General features: G+C 44.6%; 1 protein-coding gene across 2 annotated transcripts in view; it reads right to left on the reverse strand.

Annotated features, from left to right (window-relative positions):
* EXD3 (exonuclease 3'-5' domain containing 3) overlaps positions 1-25,523 on the reverse strand; it is a 2,383,304-nt gene that overhangs the window by 1,720,352 nt on the left and 637,429 nt on the right. For both annotated transcript variants that reach the window (XM_078642091.1, XM_078642090.1), the window contains exon 5: positions 13,669-13,836. In XM_078642091.1, the coding sequence (XP_078498217.1) occupies positions 13,669-13,836 (168 nt within the window). The remainder of the gene's footprint in view (positions 1-13,668; positions 13,837-25,523) is intronic.

The following is a 25,523-nucleotide window of genomic DNA, read 5'->3' on the forward strand; positions in this document are numbered from 1 at the left end:
GGGAAAAGAAATAAAAAACACAGTAATTCTGGTCCTCAGGGGGGCACGAAAGCTTCGAGCTCAGCATGCAACGCTGGGAAAGTAACTCCCTCTTTGCGCTCTTTTTTTAAAGTATTGCCTCAGGTTCTAGATTTGGTACCTGTTAATAATCTGGTTGAGAGTGTTGAGAGTGTCGACATAGGTGCCCCATCTGGTATTTTGCCAGTAAACAACACTGCCTCGAACATCTATAGCCCCACCAGGGTCCCTGAAATTCCTGGTTTACCCACTTTAGTCACGGTAATGGCTAGTCCACTGTCCCCGTCACCATCTAGTACATTAGTAGACACTCTGGAAAACGACGGAGAGGGGCAAGCTTCGACCCTCACAGGCGATTTACGAAGTTTAACAGATCAGGAAGAAAAGCGAGACAGCCCTATTAACTTAACCAACACCGAGTCTGCATTGAAGGCTCTGGTTGCCTCGATTGCCTCAATGAGAGTCGAGATTCGCAACGACTTTTTGGTCTCCAAAGCCAACCAGAACGATATTCGGGCATCATGTGAGGCACTAGAGCGGAAAGTAGATGGTCTGGGAGAAAGAACAGAGGCACTTGAGAGCTCAGCCGGAGTAATGAAAGCTAACTTAGATGCAGCTGAGTCTAAGATCCAATCTCTACGGAGAGAAGGGGACGCAATGAAAGACAGACTGGAATCATTAGAGAATTATTCACGCAGAAACAACTTGCGCCTCTTGAAAATTCCGGAGGGGAAGGAAGGTGGAGATCTCAAGGGATTTATAGTTAAACTCCTGAAGGAATCCCTAAACCTCGAGGAGACAGTAGAGGAGTTGGACAAAGATATACAGAGAATCCATCGAGATCCTTTCCGTTTGAACGCTGGTAGAACTAAACCCAGGAAAGTTCTTATAAATTTCCTGACTTACGCCTTGAAGGAAAAAATTCTGAATGTGGCACTCAGTCTTAAAACTGTAAAAGGCCCTGATTTCCCTTTTGAAGTCCGCTCTGATCTGTCTAAAACCACGCTTGACAGGCAGTGGGAGCTGGGCCAAATGATGGACAAATTTAGAGCGGCTGGTGCAACAGTTCAAATGAGGTTCCCGGCGTTCTTACGTGTTATGTACAATAACAAGACGCATAATGTTAGATCCTCCTTCGAGGCGGAAGAACTTTTGGAAACTATTCGTAACCACTCTCAGGGTAAACTGTGACCAGAACCAGTAAGCCCCTTTTCTCTACTGCATTGTATTGCACTAGCACCAGTTGTATTATAAAGGGGCAATACATAGGCTTATAGGGGCTACAGGAAGTCTGTTTAGGAAGGAAGGTTGAGAAGGCACAGATATGGGCATCTCTTCTACCAAATTAAAAATGGGAAAAAAGAAAAAATACAAAAGAATAAAATAAAAAAAAAGCATAAAAAGGTAAATAAGTAATTAAATAACAAATAAATAATCACATAAAGGGAAACATTTTTTTTTTTTTTATTTTTTTTTTTATTTATTTTTATTTTATTTTTTTATTACATAAACACAACTAAAGGAGAAAATAATGAAGCATCAGGTATAAGGCCCTGTACAGGAAAATATACAGGTAAATTCTTCTTTAGTTTTTGCAGGATGAGCACTCCGTGGTGAGGGAGGAGAAGGCGCAGTCGGCGCAAAGCCGGCCTGACATCTGGTCGGAGAAGGTATGGGAGGGTTCTCCAAGGGGGGGGGGGGAGCTGGAAGCTGGTGGGGGGGGGGCACAAAAATCCAAAATAATCCTCAGAAGTCAGGTCCTCGAAGACTAGGCTCTTTAATAAACAACTCAATTGCCATAAGCAAGATAAACAAAGCTCAAACAGGCAATAACTTTAATGACGACAATAGAGAGTCAAACGCTAGGGAGGGACGCGTCAAATGACCTCAATTCAGTTTTTATCTTGGAACGTCAATGGTCTGCGCGTTCGAGGGAGAAGAGAACGTATCTTACAATATCTACGAGATTCCCCAGCGCAGATCATTGTCATCCAAGAATCACATCTTCTAAAAAGCGAGGCCAGCGAGATACTGAAAAAACAGAAGTGGATTGACAAATTCATCAGTACTGACCACAACGCTAATATAAGAGGAATTCTCTTAATTTGTAAAAAAGCTGCAAAGGTGCAGATTCTTAACTTCAACGAGGACAATAGTGGAAGATGGCTGTTAGTCAAGTTGTCTATTGATGGATGGGTGTGTAACCTTGTCGGTTACTATGGTCCCAACATAGACGACCCATCCTTCTTAGAAATAGTCAGGAACAATTTAATTACCACCTCGGAACCTATAATATGGACAGGGGATTTCAATGTCATATTGAACCCTAAACTAGATAAATCCACCTATCACGGGAGATATAAAAGTCATCCTCCATCCAAAGCCAGGCAGTCTCTCAAAGAGATTATGGAGCAAATAGGTCTGGCAGATTTATGGAGAGAAAGGGCGGGCTCTAAACAAGGGGTATCTTTTAGGAACCTAAAATATAAACATACCTCAAGAATCGACTTTGCCTTGTTCAGTTATAGCCTTCAAAACTCTATATCCAGTATTAAGTATCTGCCCTCCCACTTATCTGACCACTCGGCACTCTCTTTTACATTAAAACTTCCAGGTCATGTCAAACATCCCTCTTGGTCTTTTGATCGCACCATTCTACTAGAATCGGAGGAAGTGAAATACTTAAGGATAGAAACGAGCTCATTCCTTGAAACAAACCTAGGTTCAGCCTCTCTTGTTACAGTCTGGGAAGCTTTAAAAGCCTACCTGAGAGGGTGTATCACAAATAGAGCCTCGTATCTGAGGAAAGTCTATCTGTCGAAAATTCAAACTCTCGAAATGGAATTAGAGAAAATCGAGCAGAGACTGGTGGCATCATCCGGGACAATACAAGATCAAAATAATCTCTCTGATCTGAGAAATCGGCTGGACAATATATTACAAGAGAGAGTAACTAAGAGGTGGGAGGCTAGCAAAATTTCAAATTTTGAATTCGGGGAAACAGCGGGCAAGATTTTGGCATGGAGGGTTAAAGCAGATCAGGCCAAAAGTCATATCAGAGGGATAAAGGCTGAAGGCGAAAATGATCTTAGAACATCAAACCAAGAAATTAGTATCGCCTTTAAGGAATTCTTTGAGGAAATATACAGGGAAGATACCCCTGATAACCAACAGTTAAGAGAAATATGGTTAAACCAGATTACTTTACCTTCCCTGTCACCCATACAACGTGATGGGATTGAGATGGATATCTCTGAAATAGAAGTAAGGAGGGTCATTCTGTCACTTAAACATGGTAAAGCTGCAGGCCCCGATGGACTTCCTGGGGAATTATACCGTGTTTTGGTTGACGAAATCGCCCCTACTTTAACAGTCCTCTTCAACGATATCTTGAGGGAGGGCTTTGAGCCTCCTCGATCATGGAGTGAGACTACCATAGTATTGATTCCCAAATCCGGCAAAGACCCAACCCTATGTGGATCATATCGCCCAATATCTCTATTGAACAGTGATTATAAGATCTTCACGTCCATATTAGCATCTAGAGTGGGCTCAGTAGTGGGGGAAATAATTCACCAGGACCAGAAGGGATTTATTAAAGGCCGCCAGCTTTCTGATCTAACGTACGACCTCGTAGGGGCAATTGACATTGCCTCAGCCTTCTCCCTCCCATTGGCAACACTCACTCTAGACGCAGCTAAAGCCTTCGATAGGGTAAATTGGGCCTACCTCAATGACGTGTTGAAGAAATTCAACTTCGGGGAGAGATTTTGTCGTACTATCAAACTTATGTACAACTTACCATCAGCCCGGCTCTTAATAAATGGCACACTGTCTGAGGCATTGGGGATTTCGAGAGGCACTAGGCAGGGTTGCCCGCTTTCCCCCCTCCTCTTCAATCTGTACATCGAACCGTTTGCAGAAGTCTTAAGACGAGATGTACTCATTCCACCTTTTAGGTTTGGAGAGTGGGAAAAGCGGGTAGCTCTTTATGCAGACGATATCATAATCTTTACTTCAGACCCAGAGATAACATTCCCAGAGGTAATAAGGAGAGCCAAAGAGTTTGGTTGTATCTCAGGCTATGAGATTAACCCAAGTAAAACCGATATCATGGCTTGGAACATTCCTGACTTACAGTTAACCGTAACCAACTCGATGAGATATCTGGGTATTCGGATAGTCCACGACATCGACAAAATCGCTCAAGTTAATCTCGCGAGAGTCTCTAATGAAAGCAAGAAACTTTTAAAATCCTGGTCTAGTCTTCCACTGACTGTCCTCGGCAGAATAAGTCTGATGAAGATGTCCATTCTCCCTAAATTCACTTTTATTTTTAGCACTATCCCTCTCGCTTTTGATAATGTGGCCTTAGAGAAATGCCAAAGAGAGCTTAATTCTTTTGTGTGGTGTTACAAATCGGCAAGAGTGGCATGGAAGAAACTGAGAAGGAGGAGGGAAAAGGGGGGATTGTCTCTGCCTGATTTGCAGTATTATGCGTGGGCTTTCCAATTGTCTCACTCAAGAATGCTCTTAAAAGTCCCAACTAATACATCTATAGGTCTCATGTTTAATGCGATGCTGACCGGAGCCGGTTTACCAACTAATGGCTATATGTTCAAATACGGCGATCAGAAATATTTCAAAAAAGTTAAATTAAAAATTCTTATGTCCCAAGCGAAGACCTGGTTTCATATAAGGAGGAAACTAGGATTGCAATATTACTCTAACTTTGCACCCATTTGGGAATCTCCGGGTTTGCCGCTTTGTCTGGAAGACAGGCTGGCAACTCCGCTGAGAGAAGGAGGAATAGCAACATGGGGAGATCTGTTGGTAGGCGAATCATTGAGGCCTTGGGAGGAGTTAAGGGACCAACTGGGCTCAGAGTTTTCGAGGTTTAAATTTTTACAAATAAACAGTTGGTTTAAAACAATGAACAGGTCAGGGGTAACATTTGGGAAGTGCAGCTCCACTGAAGAGAAATTGGTAGGAAGACCAGGAGGGGGTAAAGAAGTCTCGCAGTGGTACTGGAGTCTGTTAGAAGAGATAGATGGAGAATTTATCCTCCCGGAACAGCTATGGGGCATAGAATGTGGGGCCCAGAGTATTGAAATCTGGCAGAAATCCTGCACCCTGCTATATAAATGTGTTAAACCGGCATGGCTTAGGCGCAACCATTTTTTTACGATACATCGAGCCTATTTTACCCCCTTAAAACTGTCTAAATTCGTTCCAGGGAAAAAATGCAATAAATGCAATTACATCGCAGCTTCAGACATTCACATGTTTATAGACTGCCCCAACCTATTGCAGTTCTGGAATGAGGTTAAAGCGACCCTGGATTCGATTCTTAACATCTCGATTTCTCTAACACTCCCCCTGGTTATTTTCGGATGGGACAACAGTATAAAGGGCCATGCAAGGACATTTCTGTTTTACGCAATACTACTTGCAAGAAGAGAGATATGCAAGGTTTGGATAGAAAAAACACCACCAACACATGCAAACTGGTTAACATCTTTGTATACAACCTCTAAGACTGACATGTTGAGATCAGGTGGCTCACGTAACCGGGCGTTTTGGAACTATTTGGTTCAGTGGAAGCAATAGCCGGGGTTTTTTTTTTTTTTTTTTTTTTTTTTTTTTTTTTTCCCCCCGGTCCAATGATTATGCCTTAGTAACTCCAAGAACTAGGCCCCCTTCGGTTGGCTCCAAGGCTAGTTCAACTGGTGTAACACCAAGGTTGGAGTCACACCCCGTCCTCTCTTCAGGCCATCCCTGCCGAGGGCAACCAACCGCATTATCAGGGGCAGCAGGAGGCCTGCACTCTGAGTAATAAATGCTTGGCAATTGGAGGCTGAATAAGAGGAGGATCAGGCAAATGAGGATAAAAAAAAAAAAAGTAATGTCTGCAATAGTCCTATCCTACCCATTGTTAAGAAGCAAGGCGAGGGGGATGAGAAAGCGTACCGCTTCATCATCGACCTGCGGGAAGTCAACAAAGTGGTGGTGCCACAGTACCCCGTAGTCTCAGACATCGCCACCATTCTGACCCTCATCCCGTCCACTGCCACCACCTTCACCGTTATAGATCTTAAAAATGCATTTTTCTCCATCCCCATCCATCCAGACAGCCGTTATCTCTTCGGCTTCACTTTAAAGAACCGTTCATACCGCTTTTGTAGAGCTCCCCAGGGCTACACTGAAAGTCCCAGCATTTACAGCCAAGCCCTGAAAAGGCAGCTGGACGCCGTCCAGCTACCAGATGGAGTAGTGTTGATCCAATATGTCGATGATATCCTTTTGGCGGCCGACACCACTCCACTTGCAATCACAGCCACTATCCAACTCTTGCACTTTCTCGCGGAGAATGGCCACAAAGTCTCCAAAAAGAAACTGCAGTTCTGTCAGTCCCAAGTAACATACCTAGGTCATCTCCTGTCCAAAGAAGGGAGAAAACTTACACCCGACCGAATCCAAACCATCCTAGACACCCCTATTCCAAAAACACAGAAGCAAGTCCGTTCATTAGTAGGCCTTACTTCTTTCTGCCGACAATGGCTACCAAATTTCAGTCTCATTATAAAACCCCTGCTTTCCCTGTTGGCCAAAGATGTTCCGTTCCCACTCCCGTGGACCCCCGAATGCCAAGCATCCTTTAAGGAGTTGCGAGATGCCCTTTGCTCGGCACCCGTTCTAGGAACACCAGATTACTCCAAGCCCTTCTCCCTCTTCACTCACGAAAGGGAGGGATGCGCATTGTCTGTTCTAACTCAGCCCATCGGCGCCAAACAGCGCCCTTGTGCCTACTTCTCTGCCACTCTTGATCCAGTCGCCAGAGCTCTACCAGCCTGCCTTCGAGCAGTAGCTGCTGCTGCTGTCTCTATCCGACAGAGTGAGGGAATTGTACTTTCAAACTCTCTCACGGTATTAGTACCCCATGCAGTTGACACCCTTTTGACCCAGACCAAGACTCAACACTTGACTAGTGCACGACTGACAGGATACGAATTGACTTTACTTGCGCCCCACATCACTCTGAAGAGATGCACAACATTGAATCCTGCTACACTGTTACCCTTGCCCGAAAATGACCCCGATGTGCCCCCTATACACGACTGTGTGACTCTCACGGACGAACAGCCTAGGAGTAGAATTGACCTCCGAGACATTGCTTTCACAGATCCTGACGGAGAACTATGGGTAGATGGCTCTTGCATCAAACTCCCAGACGGCACCACTTCTGCTGCCTATGCGGTAACGACTGCTCGAACAGTAGTTGAAACAGCTTGTATCACACAACGATCCGCACAGGCAGCAGAACTAATTTCCCTCACACGAGCATGTATCATAGCAGCAGGAACCACGGCGAACATTTACACGGACAGCCAGTACGCCTTCGGGGTAGTTCATCATTTTGGGATCCTGTGGAGGGAAAGGGGATTCCTGACGTCCCATGGTACACCCATCCTTCACGGAGATTTAGTCTCCGCCCTGATTGAAGCAGTCCTTCTCCCCACACGATTAGCAGTGATCAAATGTCAGGCACACAAGAAGGTGACAGATTTAGTTGGACAGGGAAACGCACTAGCCGACATCACTGCCCGAACCACAGCTGAGAATAGGGCCACGACACGCATGTATGTGACCAGGTCACAAGCAGAAAAATGGACCAACGCTAGGGAAACGATCAGGGATATCCAATCGACCAGCACACCACACGAACTGACTGAGTGGGCTCGGGTGGGCCTAAGGGACGATGAAGGTTGCTGGCGGACAAAGGACACAAACAAATGGTTGCTGCCTGATGCATACTTGATCCCCATACTGACAATGGCACATTCCCCTGCTCACATAGGTTCTGCCCCCATGATCAAACTCATTTCCAAAGTCTGGCATAACGGCAAGATCCCCGACTCAGCCAAACGCCTAGTCCAACAGTGCCTTATCTGCTTACAACACAACCCCGGGAAAGGAACTGTGGTACCCCGGGGAGGGTTTGGGATCCCCGACCACCCCTGTGAGGTCCTCCAGATGGATTACATCCAATTAGAGAGGTGCCAAGGCTTGAAGTACGTATTAGTCATTGTATGTGCCTTCAGCAAATGGGTGGAAGCCTATCCGACCCGTGATAACACTGCCATGACTACTGCCAAAGTACTATTGAAGGAGTTTTTCCCTCGCTACGGCCTTTGTCGAATTTTATGGAGCGACAATGGCCCCCACTTCATAGCTGAAGTTATCCAACTTATCCTGAAGGGGTTGGGGGTCAAACAAAGGTTCCATGCGGTCTTCCACCCCCAATCCGCTGGCCTGGTTGAACGACACAACGCCACACTGAAATTGAAACTGTCAAAAATAGTGGCCACCACAGGACTTAAGTGGCCAGATGCCCTTCCACTGGCATTACTATCGATGCGCTCCACCCCCACTAAGCACCACTTGACCCCCTACGAAGTTGTGTTTGGACGGCCTATGAACCTCTGGACTGCCCCCAAACCAACCTCCATTCATGACGTCCCCGACGTCCTGCTGTCAGATTATTTGTACAAGTTAACTAAAACGTTGTCTGTCATTCATCAACAGGTGCAGCAGGCCATCCCCGATGCTTCCAGGGGTCCCGGTCACGATATTCAACCGGGCGACTATATTTTGATCCGGAACTTTCAACGAGCAAAGAGTCTGGAACCCCGGTGGACGGGCCCCTGGCAAGTACTGATCACCACTCGGACGGCTCTTCGAGTGGAGGGGAAGAAGCACTGGCTGCACGCCCATCACTGCAAAAAGATTTCCTCGACCCTGGCCACGACAGACAACGTCAGCACCCAAGAAGAGCTCCTGAACAAAGACCGACCATCACTGAACTGCTATCCTGATACCGAGGCACTTGAACTTGAAAAACATTCTGATCCTACTGTGCCATCTCGGGAAGGGTATTTCCTGCGCCGAAAGGAGGGAGCTTCGGCTAAGTAGGCCACTGACTAAGTTAAAAATCTCAGAACGGTGACCCAAAGCAACCAAGGGTTACCTGGAGAGAAGCTAAACTAAGTCTGTGGTTCTGCCCACTACCGAGCACCTTGAAGATGAAGATGATGGAAGCGCCAGATAAGAAGATGATGGAAGCGCCAGATAAGAAGACGTCGAAAGCAACAGGAAATACCCACTATAGGAATCCAAAAACTGACAATTTGCACAAATCAAAGACAATCGCCTTCTTCATTGTCTTCCTGTTCTGTCTCCTCCTCATGACTTCCTTCTGGATCCTGGAGGAAAGCACACCTGCTCACCAAATGTTGCCAACCACTGTCCAGCCAACCACCGTGAAAGAGCACCACCTGATCACCCTTTCACCTCAGCTTCGAGAAAGGCGTAGGGAATTCTGGAACAATTCCTTTGTACAACTGTTGCACCAGCACAAACTTGCTGCAAATGCCACCAACTGCTGGATCTGTGGGTTGCTCCCACATGCTACCGGACACTCCATCCCCTTTATTCCTTCACCTTTCTCAGTTCACGGCTCTTGCCTCGCCTGGTTGATCCTCATGCAAGAAAGCCACAAGGACAACGCCACTTCTGGTCAGACAGTGTCGCACTTCTACTATGGGTTCTGGCCGAACAACACAGGAAAGCCCTTTTGTCCCGCAATTTCAGGTTCAACCTTCCTTACGAACATCCCTGCCAAAGAAAGGGTCGAAATGCAGGTGCTCCACAATCCAGCCAGATCCACCTTCTCCCACCTGCGGAAACAAACGGCTGCCACTCTGACTGCGGCCCTGTCTGTCATCAATGTCACAGGATTCGTATGCCTCGAAGGACAAGGAACGCAACTGGTGGGTCACAGTTCTTGCCGCATCACCAAAACATTGGCCTCAGCTGACCCCCCCTCCTTTGTTGCTTCCCCGAATATGTACTTTGTTTGTGGCACCAAAGCTTACACGTGGCTCCCAAAAGGCTGGAAGGGTACGTGCTACATCGCCTTCATTCTTCCTCCCACGTATGTGGCTCCAGCCAACCACCACCGGCAAAAGCGCGCTGGAGATGTTGAACAAGCCGACTCCACCGGAGCACAGTTCCAGGATGCAGCAAAGGGACTTGTTCCTCTGTGGGGACCAATGGCAAATAGCCGCGCAATCAGACACCTGACTCAGGCATTAGAAACAACCATTAACATCACCGCTGGCATCCTTGCTAACAACACGGCTGAGCTGCAGGCAGTCCGCCTTGTGGCTCTTCAAAACCGTCTTGTTCTAGATGTGGTTCTGGCCGACCGTGGAGGTGCATGCCGCATCATCGGCTCCAGCTGTTGCACCTACGTGCCAGATAACTCACCTTCAGTCTACAAAGCAATCGAACACCTCCACAGACTGTCCTCGGAGGTTCACCAGGAACAGGAAGGATGGTCGCTTGGAGGCTGGTTCTGGGACACTTTAAAGAACTGGGGATGGAGACTGTTCACGTTTTTGCTAATACCAATCATGATACTATGTGGGTGTTGTTTAGGTATTCAATGTTTACCATCTTTATGTGCACTCATTTCCAACTGTAGGTGCCCAAAGACTTTGAACTTTAAACATGAGCACATGAGTCCCCTGTACGAAATAGAGGTGCGTGGTCTCATGGGGATTGATCCGAACTGACAAGCTGGCGAGACATGTTAAAGGGAGGACTGTGGAATTTTAGTTCGTGTATTGAACATCATCTACGCCATCTTGCAAACACCACGTTCATGCATACACGACAGCCATTTTAGGTACCATGGTCTCCCTGCTCACGATCGACCCGTCAGCACACTTCCCTGACCTGGCAAGCGCCCCCCATGCACCCTGACTGCCCCCGCTCTCTCATGCACAAGTCATGAGCCCTCCCCTCCCATGACTCTGTCCCAGGGAATCGCACCCCGCGCCTGACCAACACCTCCTCTCCGTCCATGAATACCCCTCCTTTGATGACCCCTTCCTCTGAGCCTGAACGTCAGCACGGACCGCTGGTCATCCTTTAGCCCGAGGATACAGTTTATTGCCCATTACTGTATGCACTCGCCCTTCCTGAAAGAAGCCACTATTGATCACGACCCTCCACCCCAGAGATTCGATCAGGCGCACACATTCCAAAGGAATCGGCAGAACCCTCAGCTGCGTGATAGCCCCCTCCCAATCATATGAGGGGAAAGAGTCTCTACTGTTGTCATGTGTTGGAATGGGCTGGAACTGGGGGGTGCCGGGGATATCGTTCTGATGTCATTCTCATGCTCTACAATGTCCCTGTTGTAATAAAGGACGTTCACATGTCTTAAACCAGTGTATAAAAGACCAGGTCTCAGAGAGGTTGAGAGAGCACCTCGAGACGATACCTTGTTGTCCGATCTGACGTGTTCTACTCCGTCGGAATAAAACTTGTTTCCTGTCTTCCAGTCTCCAGCGCCTGCCTCTTTATTGAATAACTTCGTATGGTATTAGAGGCGTTTTACGCCGGGCAAATCTAACTTAGGAAACAACTACTGAAATCGCCTGACCATTGTAAATTGATCTTTATCACCTTGTCCAGTGTATGTCCCCCTTTTTTTACAGGTTGCATGAAAATACACATGATCTATATGTGGTAAATAGCAACACCCCACTTTTTCTTAAGGTCACCCATATCTGGAGGATAACTATAGCGCGAGAAGGAACTAACATGTGCTTTCTCCCTCTAGGTCTTCACTACTCGCCTAATGGGCTAAGAAAGACTACGATTATGATTCAGTGACTAGGTACATTACACCTCTAGTTCACTTTTTTCTATTTTTTGTATAATACACTTTGATATATAAATACATGTGAGTAAGGTGGATCTATGTGCAAATTCCCGTCCTGAAGAAGGAGGCTTTGAACTCCGAAACATGTCCATGTAGACGACGCACAAACGAGGTTGGTGTACTTAATTATACACTCACAAACCTCTCTCTGCACCCTTTTTAACAATACCAGCCGGGGGCCGAATAAAGATTTTTATTTTCCTACCCCACGATCCAGGTATTTTTTAACCCTCACCCACTTTAAACTCACCACTCACATACGTCCTTTATCCCACACACATCCACACATAGTCCAATAAAAAGTGCTCCCACGTAGTCGTCGGTCGCAGCACGCCGCATCCCGTAGAGGGGTGCGAAGACCCCGATGATGAAGCATGACACCAAGGGGCCTGTTGGTGTGTGAGGGGTATCTTAACAACACTTGAGTGTTCCCCACCACAATAGGGACCATCCCAAACTGCCCTAGTGGATTCCACTTTGTTTTCGTACTAAGTCAATTACATGACTGCAGTCTCTGAAGCACCTCAAAGCACATCCTGGTGTTCGGCCACAGTGACCCCTGAATCCACAGTCTGGTGTTAGATGGTGTAGGCCAGTGTGACTAGGCCTGTGTTAGACTATGCTTACTTCTCAGGATGAGACTGGTAATACTTCAAATAGTACATACCTTCGTCTATAGGCCTGATGTATCATGGCAGAAGTAGCACCACATTTTCAGAAAAGAAATGCCCTCAGATTTACTACAGACCTTCAGAGCTCCCGAGGGCCCACCAGGAATTAATGCTCACAAGTAAATTGTGTGAAGAGGTTTTCACTTTCGGATTCCTTCCACTGAATTCCCAGGAACCCTATGAAGACAATTCCTGGAGCTATCTACCTACCAGTGGAACTGTCTAAGCATTCCAGCTAAAAAGTTAACTGTACACAAAAAATAATTGCACTAAATGAACAAGTTATTTACAGTTGGTAATGTTCTTTCTGGTTTATACTCCATCTAACTGCAGATCCCTCAAATACTGAAGTTAGCACAGGTGCCAGATGGAATCCAAACTTATGCCCCCTCTCGAAAAAACATGGATGGAGCCGTTTTGTTAATACAAAGAGTTTAATGCCAGGCAGGCACAGGAGTCTAATTTATTCAGTTGCTAACAGATCAGCTAAGTCTAGCCTGTTACTTAGAAGTTAACCCCTACCACTATTAGGTATTCTATTTAACCCACCCCAGGGTAAGTAGTTGATGATTTATCACTTCACTACATCATTTATGGACTTATAGTGCCCCACGGTTGATCTTTACATATTTCACCTTCATCATTACCAAGAATTTATTTAGGATTTCACCAATCTCATAGGTTCTGGAGTAACATGCTATCTGCTGTCCGTAAAGCACTTCAGCACCCCATCAGGGGTTCTAAGCACTATATAAATGCTGTTACGATACAATGGCTATGATTGTTGGCTTCATTTTAAATAGGATCCAGTTGTCCTCTTCTTGCGCTACAAATACAATTTATTTCATACTTGGCTATTTTGCTTCAAACTGCCCACACAGAAAGGTATGGAGTAAGACGGGAGTAAATCAGTGGATTTCTCAATTAGAAACCACAGTAGGAAAATTGTGCAGTCTCTTGTCCTCCGATTGGTCTCTCCCATGCTGTTTAATCGCTGAATTCCCCTGAATAGCAAGAAGACTGTGAAGACAAGGTACCTGTTTAACCATTTAGCTTGGCTGTTAAGAGTAAAAGAGGAAGGGGCTCCCTTAGAATTGATCAAGTGTTTGGGAGACCCCATTGGCGGCATGAAGTAGCCTTTTCACCTTGAAATAACCCCATCTTCTGCCCCAGCTGGCTACCAACCTGCTGAAGCAATGGCCGCTCCTTTATCCATTCCTGGAACTCGCTGGCGATGACGTACCCCAGGGAGTTGCCCTTGCCCTTGCCGTCGTTGCAGGCGGCCAGTAGGTCCAAGAGATCAGACAATGGCTCGGCCAGTCCAGTGAAACCTTCCCGGGCTCGTTCCTGGAGCTAGACAGACACAAAAGGACATTATCATGTCAAAGAGGGGAAATTATACATCTCTGCAAAGGCTCCCCCAAACCTCCCACCACACGAAAAATACACAAAAGCAGTGCAATCCCTCGGGAGGCGTTCCTGTTGTTATTCGGTTCGCGTTCGCGCCTTGGGTGACTTCTGCTGTCACTCGGAGTCCGTTCCCATTGGTTGCCTGGCCCCTTTGCCTCCAGAGATGGCAGGGAGCGTGTAACAAGTGTCCACAGGGATAGTTCCACAAAGGCAGGGCCCCCGGGCGGGGCAGGCTGAACAAAGAGGCGGCACAGGCCGCAGATGGAAGGGGACTCACGCTGCCTTACCTTCATTTACATGGAATGTTAAAGCACCAGCGTTGCTTCGAAAACAGCGCTGCACACAGTCATCACAGCACTAAGTACAAATCTAAGAAAGAGTTTTAACCATTTTACAGCGAGTGCCTGCGTACTTACCAGAGAAGCCAGTTTAAATACGTCAAAAGAAAAGTCAAATTCAAAGACTGAGGTACTGACCGTTTACCTGCGGATGGGAGACTTGGTTTGTGGTCAGAAACTGACGAAAACAATATTTTATATCAATTACGTCCTAAGTTGTAGTAACTTTTAGTAATGAAAGTGCCAGTCGTGCAGGCACTGGGAAGGAATGGCGGAAAGGTGGACGTTAAATATGAAAACGCTCGCGCAGGCTTTGTTGCTCTAGACAAAAATCACCTGACCGATCTCGGGGCAGAGAGGCTTTAGTCAAACTTTTCTGCAAAATAAATGATTTCACGGGTGAGGGGGGAAGGGGAAGGGGGGAGGTTACAGGAAACAGCGGTGGACAGGAGGAATCTGAGTGAGCAATGTTTCCTGACAATAAACGGGAAGCCTAAAGTTTAAAAATTGCTGTTCCAACAACTTGTCAATGTGAACAATTTATACATATCTGAATGATAAGTATGCATGGATAGATGGATGAATGTAGCATGTATGTGATTTAACTATTTACTTCTCTGTTATGAATTGTATATATTGAATTAACTAATAAGAAAATAAAAGAATAGTTTTGTATCTTTATAATTTAGAGTGTCGGATTTTCTCTCTGTATAATTTTCATTATTACTGTTTAAGTTGAATATAGTTTGAAGTTGCCCTAGGAATTTCACAGTATGTATTTCCCTGCCTAGAGGAACTTCTCATTAGTAGCAGAGGGCCCCCTATCTTTACAGATGCATTCTTGACGTAGTCAACATATATGAATAGTCCCCTTCCAAATAATTACCCCACCTCTCAAAACATTAGCAGGCAATTCATCCAGCTCCGACCACCCTAAAACAGCAGGGGATGAGCTTTAGATTCTTTGAATCATGACGCTGCGGTGAGAGGCTTGATGATGTTCATGGACAATTGATATTTAGAGGGCGATAATTGTTCTCTTTCGTTCCCCCTTTGTGCTTGCTCTCTCTCTCTCTCTCTTCATGCAAAACACGAAGATAGAGGCTGCATGGGAGCTTAACTGCTCTTTAGAGGGAACATAAGTTGTTGCAGTGAGTTGGACCGGATATGTAAAAAAGATTGAGATATTGGAGCTGAGTAAGAAAATAAGATTAAGAAAAAGAAAAAAAATTAGGTTATGGAAAGAAATCATACCACAAAAAATATCATAAAACAAAAGGGAGGCGAGTTTCCACTTACATAAGACTGATTTCGAAAATGTATATTTATATCTCAATTTATTAAGTGGAGAGAAGAAAATACAAAAGTAGAATCTCCTAAATAGATCACATTTACTGCATGCTTACTAGAGTTTCTTAACATTATGCAATATCTCCTCTAAGGATCTCAAACAAGTGGGTTTCTGCAATAGTAAGAATGGTAGAGAAATTACAAAGGCAGAGTTTAATTCCCGGCTAGCTATAAATGTATTTCAGGGCGGGGAGAAAGGGGGGGTGAAAAGGACTAAATAGGCTTTGTACAAGGATACCTAAATGGGAAAGACAGAGCAAGCCCATCAAAATACTTTCTTAAATAGCCATAAAGCAAAAAGCCTATGGGGATGCCTCTGGGAGACTTCAACATTTAATTTGAATTTTGAACTTTTGACACAGCTGAAAATCACACATTCTTTAGATGTTTGGGGTAAAGATTATAGTGAAATACTGAATTGGTAGAAGCTTATAATTTCAAAAGTGGCAAGCTGCTTAGTAATATTGGTAAGTACAGTGCTACTTTCCTGAGAACAAAGACAAGAATGTCCCAAAAACAACCTTGGTATGATTTGCAATGCCTGGATCTCAAAAAGAAGTTAAGAAAGACCAGACAAAAAGTTCAACATAATGTGTGAATGAAACAAGTTAAAGCAATCAAAGAGTAATATGTAGCTCCAATAAAAGAAAAGAAAATTATTTATTGTTGGGCTAATTAAGATGAAATGTTTAAGGTTATTTATTCAAAAGAAACTAAACAAACTTTGGAAGCTTGTATAGATTGGACTAAGCAGGTCACTTGTACTACAGGTGCATGGTCCCAAGGAATGTCTGCATGGCTTATTTGAGTGAAATTTATAAAATCAATAACAATCACAATAGAAGGGAATGAGAAAGACCAGAGGAGGATGTGCTGTGGTATTTGACAATGACCTCACATAAGATAATATCTCCCTTGAATCTAGCAATGGTGGCAGGCCCCGAAAATTTACCAGCTGTCATATAAAAAACACAAACTGGTGGGTACGTTTTTTTCTTTAGTTTTCTGACAATAACCGAAACTGGTTCCTTCGCAGATAGTTGGAAAGGGGCGATTTGTAAGTCGATCCACAATAGAAATTATGCCAAAGACCCTTAAAATTTGAAGGACTGGAAAGAGAGCAACAACTTAGTCCCTATTGAAGAGGGTGGCTTTAAGGAGGCGCTTACCATGATTGATCAATGTTTTAGTCTTTGATAAATGGGACAGAAAACAACCAAAACACAGAGAATTAATTTTGTTGCTGCGTTCAAATTAATTTTGGGTTTGACTTATTAAATCTTACTTTTTTGTGGACTAAATTAAGGAACATTAATATTTCCAACGGTGTTCTGGCTATACTGGAAGAGTACACAAATATAATGGGCATTTGGGGAATTGGATAATAATGGTTCCTAATAGAGTAATAGTCCAATATGGAATGTTCTTCAACAAACCTTATTTTCAATTTATCTTGTCCATCTACCAGCAATGTCTCCAGAGGTTCATACCGTCTCCCAGAGAATGAGGGGAAGGTATGTACCATATCTTTTGTCTGCAGATGATCTGGGAATCTTAGATGTGACTAAGGTGGGGCTTCAAAGGCAGCTTGAAGCTTTCAGTAATTATTGTAAGGCAAACTCACTGATTATAAATATGGAGAAAGCCAAAGTCGTGGTATTTGGGAAAAGAGATTAAGCCGTTTAAATGGTCATTTTGGGAAATGGTAGTGGAAGAAGCCTGTTTTTATAAGTATGTAGGTATGATCTTCCATGAAAATCTAAACTGGAAATTCAAATTGGAGGCCCAACAAATACGAGCCATGGCAACAGATGAAGGTCCAAGGACATTTAAAAGGGAGCACAGCTTATACAGTAATGGTTCCCCCTCAATTTTGATACGGGGCTGAAATAATATGTTTGGGTTCTCTACAAGACTGGTAAAAGATCGAAGGAAAATGGCAATTAAAAAAAAAAAAATTACTTAGGTTTTCAAAATGTGCAATGGCACAGAAATTACGAGTAGAAACACATATAAAGTCTTGGAATTCTGTAGCCATGATTCTAAGTTTGCGCATTTGGTATAAATAGTTACCCGCTCCACGGCAAAAGACATCAATGAACAAGTTACTTCGCTTCCGTAACGCTTTTATCTGGTGGATACAGTATTTGCTGTGGATTCCTCACCTTCTGAATAACCCCAATGCGCAGCATTCCACCGAAACATTTAGTTCCGTTTTTTATATGGAATGCTGAGTATTGGGGTAGTTCAAAAGGTGAGGAATCCACAGGCACATATATCCATCGGAATTATTGTGCAATCGAAATTCATAATGGTGAACTGTATTGGGCAAAAAAGCACAATTAATAAAAATTGACATTAATTTTAACATTATGGATTTTAGTTTTGAGAACCCACCCCCCTATTTTATCTAAAATAAATAAAATGAAAACTTTTTCAATCAGTCTAGGAATAGTGATCATAGTTATTTGCTAACAAAGAGTTTTTCCCTATATTTGTACGAGTTGTGGCAGTAAACTTTAGTGTATCCCTATTCATCAGTTACCCAATCCCTAAAAGCGCTTGAATTTATTGAAGTTTCATATAGGATTTAACTTTTTATATGCATGCTCCAAAAACGTACAAGATTTAGTGGATGAGGATGGACACTATACTGGTTTACGAAAACGGAATTTTAGTGCTCAGATTTAGTTTGTTTCAAAATCTGTTTATTTGGTTTTAATAACTTCTTAGACATGCATCACATAAACAACATATAATCTTCGCAAATAAAGGGGAAAAGCCAAGAGTTATAGAAAGCGCCTGAAAATAACATCTTCATCACAAGTTCTGTGGCTTGAAATCCCAATCCGATAGACAATTTCAATCTGTTGTGTGCAGGTCATCAAATAGCTTACGAATCGGCCACTATATCGGGGGCGGTACAGAAGAACTTTACAAATTATAACAGAACTGTAACTCATATTTTATTTGATTACATATTTTATTTCAGTGAGGCATTCGGTTTTAAAATCTATTTTTTGAAATATGGTAGAAGATCAAGAGGTGATGCAATTCAGCGGATTTATAATATGCAGTTTTTAGATGTAGCTTATGCATTGGCAAGGTTTTTAAAGGCAGTTATAGGGTGGATAATCTTGCAAGAATTTTATAAAGGTTTTATATGATTTTATTGATTTTTTTAAACTTGTTTTTATTAGCATTTTCCATGGAAAATACCAGACACATAAAATACAAATAAACATTGCAGCATTATCTGATACATATACATATTTAATACCACATTGTATATGAAAAGTCCTGATCGCACTTAGCGGATGGGGATCAATGAATGAATGAATGAGCATTTATAAAAAGCGTGGTTACCCAGGTGCATCCCAGCGCTTCACCCCACTATCAACTTCATCTGCTACATTTTACAGCTTTCAGTAAACCCAAGCCAAACTTCCAGGCCCGATTCACACCCTGTCTATTAATCCCTTCCCTGCAGGGGGAGGGGAAGAAAATAAAACGATGGAAGGACGGGAGAAACGCCATCTCTTAGTGTTTGCTTGCGGTTCCCGCACTCTGTCGTATCTATGGGGGTCTCTTTTTCCAACTCCAACTTCAGCAGCGCAAGCTCGTTTCTCACTTTCCTCCCTGATTTTGGGAGAGGCAAAAGCTCGAGCAGGCAATGGAGCACAGTCCTTTTCAACTTGTTGCCTGTTACCTCCCTGAGCGTCGGCACCACTCCAACACAGTAAGCCTCCAACCATCAGCAACTCCATGTCATATGGAGAAAATGTGCCGGGGACACATTACATCTAGGACATTTATCCTCACAATCTGGGAAAATCCTATGTAACCACTGTGGTGTAAGGTAAGCACATTGCAGGAAATAAAACTGCATGAGTTTAAATCGTGCATTACTAGTGGTGTCCTTCACATGGGCACCTGGACGCTTCCATTTGGAATCTGGGAGGGAGGGAGTCTTCCAAGTCCGCTGAACAGCTATTGTAGGCAGGTCCTAGATCTATGTATCTATCAAACTTCAGTGCCATGTACAGACTGGAAATGAGACCCCTACTCATGCCCGGATCTAGTATTACGTTTAGTTCCAGCTCCCCCCAGAAAGGTCAGCAAGATTCCGCCAGCATGTGTTTTTCTCTATTGATGCCGTCTGCACACCACAACGCCGCATACTGCAGGAGTCCAGCCACATAATAGAGCTGCAGATCTGGGAGCCCCAGCCGTCCTTCTTCAGGGTCCAGTTTCAGGAGGTCTAGTTTGAACTTGTTCCTCTTGCTTGCGCATATCAAGGACACCAGAAGGCTATTGAGTTCCGTGAACGTGGCAGTCGGCAGGTTGCAGAAAGAATTTTGCAGGGAGAACATAATGGGGAAAAGCATAATTTTGCTCAAGCCCACCCACCCATCACTGTGACCAGGAGTGTATTCCAGAACTGAACAGAGACTCGTAAACCATTGATCATCCTCCTCATATTAAGGTCACATTGGGGTTCCGAGCTGTACGTGATCTGCAATCCCAGGTACTGGAACTTCACCCCTCCCAGGGCAAACCTACCTTGGGAAGCTCAGTCCAAAAACACTCCACCAGGCCTGCCAACGGAAAATTCCCATTTTGTGCCTACTGATGCATAAGCCAGACGCTCTAGCAAATTCCGCCAACACTTCCAGCAATACCGGTATCAAGTCTCCCGGCATGCACAGGTAGAAGAGAGTGTTGTCAGCATCCATCGAAACAGTATGCACTGTAGTCCCAATACATATACCCCACGCCACCAGGTCCTGCCGTAGGCATACCTTCAGGGGCTCCATTGCCAGGGCAAAGAGGAGTGGGGACAGGGGGGTATACCTATCTTGTACCCCACTCCAAATGGAAACCCTTCCCGTCCCAACCCGCGCAGTGGGTTCGGTGTAAAGAAGGCACACACCGAACAATAATTCTGGTCCCGCCTCCATATGCCTCAACCCCTCCCACAGGTACCCCAACCCAGGGTGTTGAACGCTTTGTCGATGTCCAGTGCCACTAATGCCACTTTCAACTCCATCCCCTGAACAAGTGCATCAAGTGGGACCGTCGTCGAAGATTCATATGGGTACCACTCCCCGGCATGAACCCACATTGATCGTTCTCCACCAGGCTCAACAACCTGCCACTGCCGCGTGGCTAGTATCTTGGAAAGGATTTTCGTATCCACATTCAGCATGGAGAGTATCCGCTAAGACCCTGGGTCTAACAGGTCTTTATCCAGCTTAGGGATCATCACAATTAGCGCGTCGAGCATAGGCGCTGGTAGTGTGCCTCAGTGGTTAGCCTCTAGTAGTGTCTCCATAAGCTTGGGCACCAGTAATTTGGAATATGTCAGATAGTATTTCACTAGCAATCCAACCGCAGCACGGACCTCCTCTTTCCGGATTTCCCCCACCATGCCCTCCCGCTGGGCTTTAGTAAGCCGGGGAATCACTACTCAAGAAAAGCCCCTACCCTCTCATGTTGTGTTGACTGTTGGTGCCTCGTACACCCTTGCCAGGTGGTGGTCTCTCAGAGCATGCCCAGGAAATAATGTTTGGGGTTAAGGACAACAAGTTTATATGTTTATTTTGTCCTTGGGACAAGTATGCCCAACCCCCTGCAGAACAAACCCGTTGGCTGGTAGTTTACATTATGGAGCAGGGAAGGGAATTGTCTGCAGCTACGATAATATTTGGAGTCGAAAGTGATAGATGGCTGAGTGATAATTGCGCTGGGCTGCAAGAAATCTAATTCACAGTGTATAAAGCTCCAAGGATAAGGTTGCGGCCATTCACCGTCAACCAAATGGGCAATGCAAAACACACAACCACATAAACTTCAATAAACAATGTATATCCTGAGCTGATTGTAGAAGTCAAAGTTTTTTAAGTAAGTCACAGAAAAAAGGAAGGTCTTCTTGTCTTCATTTTATTGCGATGACATTCTTCTCAAAGCAATCTAGCCAACACGTGTTTCGTCTTGGTGGTATAGACCATAGACTTCTTCAGGGCTATTGCTAAACCAACAATTAGCTATTAATAGGTGAGGAATATCAACCAGTACTGGAACGAATAATCTAATTTCTGGATCTGGAGCCTCTTGATTAAGTAATCGTGATTCAGGAGTACACTGCCAATATATACCAGAGCCCCAATCGACCCGCGGACACGGTGTAGTCCGACAACAACGTGGAACCGGCGTGTATACGACGGTTCCACTTTGTTGTCGGACTACACCGTATCCGCGGGTCGATTGGGGCTCTGGTATATATTGGCAGTTTACTCCTGAATCACGATACACGGTGTAGTCCGACAACGTGGAACCGGCGTGAGCTCGGACTGCACTACTGACAGTGTTTCCAGTAAAAAAATAAAATAAATGTGTACACACATTTGCAAAATGTAACAGCAGAAGTCTACATATAATGCTCCAAGGACGCTCTCTGATTAGATGCAAATATTTGCAGAAGCCCGAAAGCAAGATTTAGGATTTTTTGCTATCAAAATAAGATGTTCAGCAAAAAAATGCAACTAGGAAATAAATGTTTTGGTAAAATATTATGAAATTTTAGGTACCATTTCTATGAAGCATCATATATTATTTTTTTGTTGTAACTTTTTATTACAGAAAACAACAAAAAACACATCAACAAACAAACAAGGCAATAAGAGGAAAGTACAACCAGTAGGCATGTGCTCAAGGAGGGCGGGAGAGGCACGACAACAGGAGAAAAAATGTGTCTAATACAGATGAGGGGGGGGGGGGCCTTGGGCGAAATTGCATATAAACTGTACAATATACCACAGCATTGCCGGAATGCAGGTCAGGGTGATTGAGAAGGACTAGGAATCTCTGCTACTGGGGACGTACATATATCTCCCCGGTATGAGTTCCACTGGTTCCAAATCTTTCCCCATTTTCCGGGTCTACCTCTTGCTATATACACCGTTTTCTCTCTGAACATGCACCAGTCCATACTCTCTTTCCAGGAAGTCACTGTGGGTGGCCTCTGGGACCCCCATCATTGTGCAATATCTCGCTTGGCTATCATATTAGCAAGTCACCCACCGAAGTTGCGACACATCATAATCATTTGGGCCCCACACGGTCAACAAACATTGCCGGGCTTCTGGCATCATCACAACACCCGTTACTTCATTCATCACTTCATGTATACGATTCCAAAAACGCATCACCTCAGGGCATTCCCAGATTATATGAAGATAGGTGCCAAGGAGACCACAACAACGCCTACATAAGCCATCAGCGGAATAGCCCATATGGATCAGACGGGGGCCGTTGACATAGATTCGATGGAGGATCTTGAGTTGAACCAGGCGGAGACGGGCCGGAACGGCAACCTCCCAGGTAGAGGAGATCGCGGATTACCAGTCCTCATCATCAAGTTCAATACCATCAGCAATCCAGGTATCCCGAAGGCGATCAAGCAAACTCGATCGGTCATTAATCATCTTTTTATAAAACAATGAGATGGTACTATCTGGCACATGACCATCCAATATACGATCTTCGAGGGGGGAGGATTCCGGAATGTCACTACCCACAGGAAACACAGAATTCAAGGCATGGCGTATTTGAACATAACGAAAAAATTCCCTGTCACTCAGCTGATATTCCACTTGTAAGTCCGAAAAGGTCTTCACCCCACCTTTAACCCAAAGATCACGCACTTTACTAATACCGATCGTGTCCCATTTATCAAACCCCTTCGTCTTCCATAGACAACCCAATTTCGCGGAGGCATGAAGCGGAGTAGCGCCAGTAAGTCTATTGCTCCAACCCATAGCCGCAGTCGCGCTATGCCATACAGGCACGGCTATAGCGGTAGGTCCCGAAAGTCGTAAACGGGAAGATCCCGTGTAGAGCGCCCTATTGTAATCACCACCCGGGAGCAGCCACCTATCCATTTCAAATGCTGGATTCAGTGCCGGACCATACATCCCATGGTTGATGGCAGCAAGTTGGGAAGCCCAATAATACCTTCGAATATCCGGAAGCGCTATGCCGCCATCATACCAGGGAAGTGTTAATTTCGGAAGAGCGATGCGTGAACGTCCGTCCCATATCAACAGCCTCTGCAAGGATTCTATCTCCCGGAAATATTTCGACGGGATCACTTCAAAACTGTTCTGAAGTGCATATAGGAATCGGGATAAGGACATCATTTTAAAAAGGGCCGCACGCCCTAAAGGAGACAACGGCAATTTAAGCCAGTGCACTACATCCGAGCGCAACCGTTGGAGTGGTGGGAGTAGATTGCGTTCATAGCGAACCGCCAGGTCCAGCGAGATAAACACACCCAAGTATTTAAAACCAGACTGCGACACCTGGATGGGGCAGCCCCGCGTTAAACGAGGGACACCACCCGCGAGCACATAAATATAGGATTTTGACCAGTTAATAACAAGGCCAGAGTTCTTCCCGAAGGAGTTAAGCACGTCGAACAACACGTTAAGCGATTTTTGGGGAGATGTGAGGTACAATAAAATATCATCCGCGTACAAGGAGATACGATCTTCAAAGTCCGGAGTCCCACGTATACCATTCATTGAGGGCTCCCACCGTAGCCAAGCAGCAAGTGGCTCCAACGCAAGAGCAAAGCATCATATATTAAAATATGTTGGTGCGTGCTAGTATTTCCAGAAAATATTCATAATGGATAATCAGAGTAACCACTTTCAACAGGATTAGGGGAACATGAAAATGAACAAGCATTGGCAAAGCCAATAGGTCTGACATTGATTATTTGTTGTTTAGTATGGTCAATGTGTGTTTTGTTTTGGCATGGCTTTTGTAAAACTTTACTGTTGTGGGAGCTGCCGAATCCTCACCATTGTAACAAACTTGGGCAAAATATTTTTGGGGTCTCAAAAAGCACACATTGTCACAATGGTTCCTGGCACTTAACATAACTACTGTGGGTGCTGATATGCTCCGTGTGGAAGAGCGGAACACTATCACTAACAGTGAAGCCAGCTGATAGGTGGTTAGCGAGAGATAGAATTTTAATTAAAACAAAAGGTCTTGTTTAACGCCATACCTAATTAGGGGCCCAATTCTTTAGGAAAGTCACAAAAGTGCAGCCGTGGTATATGTCTTTGCTTTAGTACAGATTTAAATATTTCATAAATTCACCAGAATTTACAGAAGACCAAAAATCGTACTCCTAGAAAATAGTTGTGAACTGTATTTCAGCATGAGCAAATATGCATGTGTAGATTTGTTCATGCGAAAATCTGTTGAATGTTTACAAGTTTACTTTCCCTCCAACCATTGTGTTCCCAGGCCTGGAAGAAGTTATACTTCTGCCCTTGACAGAAGTGGATTTTCAACCTTTCTCCCGATAGGAAAATATGAGAGACGATCTGGTGAAAACCCTTAAAACATGCAAGTTAGTAGGTTTGCACAGACTCTAAGGGGCATTCCAACCTTGAAACTTTTACTCTCCACTGCCTCCAGTCTCAGTAGGTAGATCTGCGGAAAGGTAGCAAAATAAGGAAACTTCTAGTATTCAAGCCCCGCAATAGTATTAGCCCTGGTATAATTAGAGAGGATGTTATCAGAGCGCTTATATAATGAGATTGCTGCTATAATCTGTCATCACACTACATGGCACCTAAGGGCCAAGTGTGGTTTTTTTACAGGACATGTTGATTTACGAAGCAAACTGTCCCATGAGCAAGTAGATATTTTAATAAATTCCACACCCCTTCTCCTCCCCTTGTAGTAACTCCCTTTCCAGCCTCCTCCTGGTGCCACAGAACCTAGATAGGGTTTCTTCTCTCACTACAACGTTCAAGGCGTCCCACTCTGTATCCCTCAGTGGAGTAGAGTTCCAATTGGTATCGAAATACCCCTGCAGAACCGTCTGTATCTCCTCTCTATAAATGGGATCTCCCAGCGCCT

Source organism: Lissotriton helveticus, chromosome 5_1 (assembly GCF_964261635.1).
Source record: "Lissotriton helveticus chromosome 5_1, aLisHel1.1, whole genome shotgun sequence".
NCBI lineage: Eukaryota > Metazoa > Chordata > Amphibia > Caudata > Salamandridae > Lissotriton > Lissotriton helveticus.